The sequence below is a fragment of the Microtus ochrogaster genome, unplaced genomic scaffold (assembly GCF_000317375.1).
Source record: "Microtus ochrogaster isolate Prairie Vole_2 unplaced genomic scaffold, MicOch1.0 UNK165, whole genome shotgun sequence".
Lineage (NCBI taxonomy): Eukaryota > Metazoa > Chordata > Mammalia > Rodentia > Cricetidae > Microtus > Microtus ochrogaster.
Genome location: NW_004949263.1, coordinates 146772 through 152857, shown reverse-complemented (window position 1 = coordinate 152857; position 6086 = coordinate 146772). Strand labels below are relative to the sequence as shown.

Below are 6086 nucleotides of genomic sequence, written 5' to 3'. Positions count from 1 at the left end.
AGGAAGTCTGAGTCTGGGCCCAGAGCCCACAGTCCCCTATTTCACACCCAGTGTGTTTTACTTTGTGATTCCCTCCTAGAAGGTGCAGAGAGGGTAGCGCAGTGTATACCAAAGAGCTACAAAGAGGGCACTTGCCGTCTCTCCCTACCTTCCTCTTGATTGTCGGAAGCAGATCTTAGTCCTTCTTGGAACTAACCTTTCTCCTTGTTCAATATCTTCACAGAGGGATTCCTAATTACGAATTTAAGCTTGGTAAGATTACTTTCATCAGAAATTCACGTCCATTGGTCAAAAAGGTTGAAGAGGTAAGTTTATTTCATTGGTCATCAGTTTTACTTAATTGTAATGACTAGTGTTTTTGTCATTCAAAATAGGGTGTGTCTGTCATATTTAACCACCTTCTTGTGGTCCTCCTGTTCTTAATGGCCTGATAGCTCTGTAGATCCATTGTAGGTCTACTGGCTAAGGCCTGGCAATCCAGAGGTCAAGAGCTGACTCTAGGTTTGGCCACGAAAGATCTAGGGCTCCAGGTGGGTCTCATCTTCTGTTTGCTTCCTGTTTGTTTCAGGATGGTAAGTTGAACCCAGGGCCCTACACATGCTGAACTATACTCTTGCTTAACTCTGGTTCTTTTCAACCTAGAACTAGAGCTTGCCACTTCTGTATAGTGACTCTTGGGTAAGTAGAATAGCTGTAAGGTAGGGATATAATAGGGCTAAGAGTCCCGCAGAAATGAGCACAGTGAACAGGCCCAGCTGATTTTTGTGGCTGGACATGATACCTGGGTGTAGGTGCATGTGCTAGCATGAAATCAAATTGATCAAAATCATCAAGACATCGAAAGTTAGCATGAATACCGTCATAGATGTTCAGGCCTCTGCTACAGGCCTAGCACTACCTAACAATGGTGACTAGCCTGATACTAGCTCACAGAGCCCTGGTCAGGTGCTAGGTACCTTCTGTGTACATCATAAATAATATCTCGTTGCTGGGATATACTTGTGAGCCTCATGCTGTGATTGTGTTTGTACAGATGTATGTGTGCAGAGCCAGATCCCCTGACCACCACACGTGGTGTCAGTGTCATTCCATTGAGAAAATGACCTTCACAGAGATATCAGGACAGCGGGCCTCTATGACCAGCATGTTCCTGTCACGGGTTGTGGTATGGGGAGAGGCTGCCTTAGAAGCAGGAGGCATTACTACACAGAAACTTACTCTAAGGTGTTGGGCATCAGTTATAAGTGGCTCGTTCTGCTGAAGATTGCATTCTACACAGCAGTTGTATCTGGACTACAGCTACCCGAGGTGTTTCCCAATGGCAAAGGGTTACCTCGTCTGTCGCCTGTTGATCTACATTCTTTAGTCCAATGTCAGTCTTTGCCACACCTTTTGCATATTCCATATGTAAAGGGCATTCTGCTTAGATTATTCTTGGAAAAAACTTTGTTTCCAGGAATGCCCTGCCTACAGTTCCTTTTTAAGTGACCTTGTTAACCATAATTAAAACGTCTGGTATTAGCCTGGCGGTGGTGGCGCAAGCCTTTAATCCTAGCACTCGGGAGGCAGAGGCAGGCCTGGTCTACAAAGGGAGTTCCAGGACAGGCTCCAAAGCTACAGAGAAACCCTGTCTCGAAAAACCAAAAAAAAAAAAGTCTGGTATTTTGATTTTTCTTCAAGCCTCTGGAAATCACCTCTCCTATCCAAGCATCATGATGGTTATGAGATTCAATATTGATTTGTATCTTGGATCCATTCCTCTAGGGCACTAATCTTGCCTTTAAAGGCCTAATTATCCTTTTGCATTGTAAATTAGCATTTTCAAAAGTAGAGATTCAATTCTTACTTGTCTAGCTTCTGAATTTGGTATCATTCTATTTAATTGCTGAAGTCAGTCTTTGAAAAAATTAGTGAAGGTTTCTTTCGGGCCCTGTACAACTTTAGTAAATGACTCAGTTCTCTTTCTGACTTCTTCAATTCTGTCCCAAGCATTCAAAGCTGCTGCATGGCATAGAGCTAGGGTGTGATCATATGTAGATTGTCTTTGTACATCAGTTTAATTGTCCTCTCCAAGAATTTGGTCTTGGGGGCTGGAGAGAGGTTAAGAGCATTGCCTGCTCTTCCAAAGGTCCTGAGTTCAATTCCCAGCAACCACATGGTGGCTCACAACCATCTATAATGAGATCTGGTGCCTTCTTCTGGCATGCAGGCAGGCATGGAAGGAATGTTGTATACATAATAAATAAATAAATAAATATTTTTTAAAAAAAAGAATTTGGTCTTGGGAAATCTTAATACCTGTAACCCTACTTCATTGTCCAGTGGTCCTAGCCTCATCTTTCCACCAGGTCCTCTACTGTAATTGAGGACCAGGCTTCAATACTGCTGGAACCAAGTCTCTCCAGTTTTGTGGAATAACCAGATGGCCATGAATTTAACATCTGCCTCACAAAAAGTGAATGCATACCAAATGCGACCATTGCTTTCTTAAATCTCAAATCTAAAACTTGCATGGTTGTCATCATATAAACATCAAATTAACTTAGAGATTCAGTGAGTCACACACAGCAGGTGTGAAGATATGTTTTGAAAATTGCAGATTCCTCTACCATAGGAAACCAAGAGATATTCCTCAACTCTCCATCAGTAAAAGCCTGTTGGGGGGAGGGGCACCCTGTTGTTTTTCCAGTGTTGAAGACAAATCTTGCTGCTTGTAAAAGAATTGATTGGTAGTGGTTTTTTATGGTTGCTTGGTCGTATATAAAAAGCTTTTTGAAATTTGTGCACCTTTTAGTCCAGAATTCCCTGCTAAAAAACAAAAGAGAACAGAGCTGTGTGCAGAATGTAAGCTGCTTGTCTCAGTAGTTTAGCAAATTGCCACCCCGGAAGTAAGGAATTTAGATTAGAAACTGAAGGGTCTGAGATTTGGGGATCAAGGAAACGTGCAGAAAAGTGACTGGCAATAACATTTGGGTTGGTGAAATAAGTGGACGGTGATTTTCCTCTTGTGGAGTGTACACTTTTTACACTGAAAATGATTGTTTAAGGCTGGAGAAAGGGCAGTGACACAGAGGACCAGGATTCAGTTCCCAACACCCACATGGTAGCTCAAAACCATCGTAACTCTAGTCCTAAGGGGAATCTGGGTGGTGGTGGCACGTGTTTTTAGTCACAGCACTAGGGAGGCAGAGGCAAGTGGATCTCTGTGAGTTCAAGGCCAGCCTGCGCTACAGAGTGGGTTCCAAGACAGTCAGGACTGCTAAAAAGAGAAACCCTGTCTTAAAAGACCAGGAAAAAAAATTTTTATAAATACAAAATAATTATTGTGTAAAAAGCTCCCAAACTATGATGGTTCAGTTTAGAATTTTTCAGAATTTCTATTACTGTGAAAGTGATAAATGTTGAATGGAAACTGTTTAGAGTTTTAGATTTTGATAATTTCCTGGGCTAATAAGTGGTGTGATCCTTCTGAGTGCTGAATAACAGCAAGGAGCCATAGGTTCCCTTCCCTTTCCATGTCCCAAGGGAAGCCACCAGAACACTGGTGTGGAGTACTTGAGTGTTCAGAGGGAGATGTAGGAAATGCCTTTTCACCTTAATGGTAACTTCACCTGAAAATGGCCTATCAAGACATAGCCCCTCCATAAGTTGAGGAGTGGTTGTGCAGTGAATCTAAAAACAAGGTGGTAGAGACTCACAGCTGTGATCTGTTGGTTTCTCTCTGCCATAAAATCCAGAGACCGTGTGTGTGTGTGTGTGTGTGAGAGAGAGACAGAGAGACAGAGAGACAGAGAGAGATAGAAAGAGACAGATGATTGATTATGTGAATATATGCTGTGTATATATGCTCTCTGTGCATGTGCCCTAGGATGCTAGAAGAAAGAATCAAGTCCCTTGGAGTTGGAGTTACAGGCAACCCAGAATGGATGCTGGGTATTGAAACTGAATCCTCTGAAAGAGCAATACACACTTTTAACCACTGAGCCATCTCTCCAGCCCATCAAGAAGCATTTCTAATTATGAGTAATGAAGCAGGGAAAGTAGATAGAGGACACATGAGTTCATAGAATAAAGCAATTGCTGTAAACTTTGAGGAATTTCTGAAAGTGCTATCCTGTTTTTACACCTAGGATGAAGCTGGGGGCAGATTCGTTGCTTTCTCTGGAGAAGGACAGTCACTGCGGAAGAAGGGAAGAAAGCCCTAAGTCCAAAACTGTCAGCTGGAAAATAAAAGATCGTTTGCAACGCACTGGCTGATAGTTACTTGCTCTGACAAGTTTAGAGAATGCGCTCTTATTTATGGTTTGTTTAGAGTTACCTAAGAACCATTAAGCTTGTTCTGGGTACAAAACAGCAGAACTGGAGGGTATGTGCTTAACCTGGGGAAGAGAAATCGCTCTCAGGTCCCCAAGGACCTTCTCCGCCTCCATGCATTCTGTTCCAGGGCTCTCCAGGCCATGCAAAGCACTTCCCCTTGCTGCCTTGTTCTTCCTTCCCAGGGCTGTATAGGGCCGTGTCTTCAACAGAGTATGGCTTCTCAAACCAGGAGCTGAGTACATGACAGAGATGGCCCCTGCCCTTATTTACAGTGACTCTTCAGAAGGGATCTCATCCAGACGAATTTACTCTCATTTTGTGTAATTACCAATCTACTGGCTGTCAGTAATTCCATGGTGAAGCCAAATGTGAAAGTTAGAATGAGTAAATGCTGAAGTTATGCCCCCATTGCAATTTTATGGATTACCCAAAGTTCTGATAGTTTATCTGTTTTTCAGGTACTAGGATTGAACGAAAACTTCATGAATATTAAGCATGTCACACACTCTGCCACTGAGGTTCACCTATGCCCCATTTTCTTATGGTTTTATTGTCTCAGATCTGCACTTTGTATGATGTAAGATCTTTTGACATGCTGATCCAATTATTTAAATTTTTTTCCTTGAGAATAATTCTTACTCAAAAATTAAATAAACTGATTAAAACTTGCCTCCAGCTGTTTGATAAGGTATGTCATGGATTGGTAGTTTGGGCCACTAGTCAGAAGTCACAAGAATGCCCTGCACTTCATCCTGTCATTAGAAGTGTCGGGGTCCAGTCTCAGTGGGTTTGTATGCAGGGTAGGGACGTGTGGTTTAGAAATATTAGGCAGAAAACGACAAATATAAAAAAAAAAAAAAAACCGAGTCAGGAGGGCAAGCCAGTGAATACTGAATTTGCCCATTTTTATTTTTCATACACAATATACCCCAATCCAAAAGAGGGGAAGAAGGCAAGACTTCTTTACCATGATATAAACAAGGAACAAACAAAGTAATTACCTCTTCAATACTGGAAACATGAAGTATCTGTATTCTGAGTTAAATATTCTGTTTAGGCAGGATGTGCAGTGACCACATCCTGTAGGCAGCCACACCAAGTCAAACTTGTCATAACCTTGAAGGAGCAAGGATAGGCTTGAACTCTGATCTTTGATCAAGGTGGAGTGAATTCACTTCTGTGGGCCCTGACAAGAACACCTCAGAGGTTTGTGGAGATGGTAGGGATGGTCAGGACTAACAAAGTCCCCATGGAGGATGCACTTTCCCTGTGAGTTGATGGGTAGAGTGTATCCATTCACTCTTAGTGAGAAATAGCCATAAACACAATTGGCTCCTATCTCTGTGGCACATACTTGTCACTGGCCAATGTGGCTTGGGAAGGCAGAAATGCTGTGGTAACCTGCTAGACCTGTCATGGGGACATCTCAGTTTCACTAGCAGTAAGGCAGCCTTCATTTGTGGAATTCTGTTGGCTTACATAAAATTTGTCAGGCTGGAAAGATGGTGCAGTAGTTAAAAAAACACTTGTTCTTGCAGAGGATCCAGGTTTGGTTTCCAGCACCCACATGGTTCACAGCCATCTGTAATTCCAATTCCAGAGATCTGTGTACATGTGGTGCACATACATATTTATTTATTACACTTAAAATGGATAGTAAAAATGTATGTGACTACATGTACAGGTATGTATATGTTGAGGTTGGAGTACGGTTCTCAGGGGTCAAACTTAGGTCCTTGGTTCCATTCACAAGTGAGCCATCTCATGAC

The 6086-nt window shown here is 42.3% G+C and overlaps 1 protein-coding gene across 2 annotated transcripts in view; it reads left to right on the top strand.

The window, feature by feature from the left end:
- The window catches only part of Ufd1 (ubiquitin recognition factor in ER associated degradation 1), a 23202-nt gene extending 18217 nt beyond the window's left edge, over positions 1–4985 (top strand). For both annotated transcript variants that reach the window (XM_005372051.3, XM_005372052.3), the window contains exons 11-12: positions 224–305; positions 4131–4985. In XM_005372051.3, coding sequence (XP_005372108.1) covers positions 224–305; positions 4131–4205 — 157 coding nt within the window. In that variant the 3' untranslated portion in view covers positions 4206–4985. The remainder of the gene's footprint in view (positions 1–223; positions 306–4130) is intronic.
- Positions 4986–6086: the final 1101 nt, after the last annotated feature.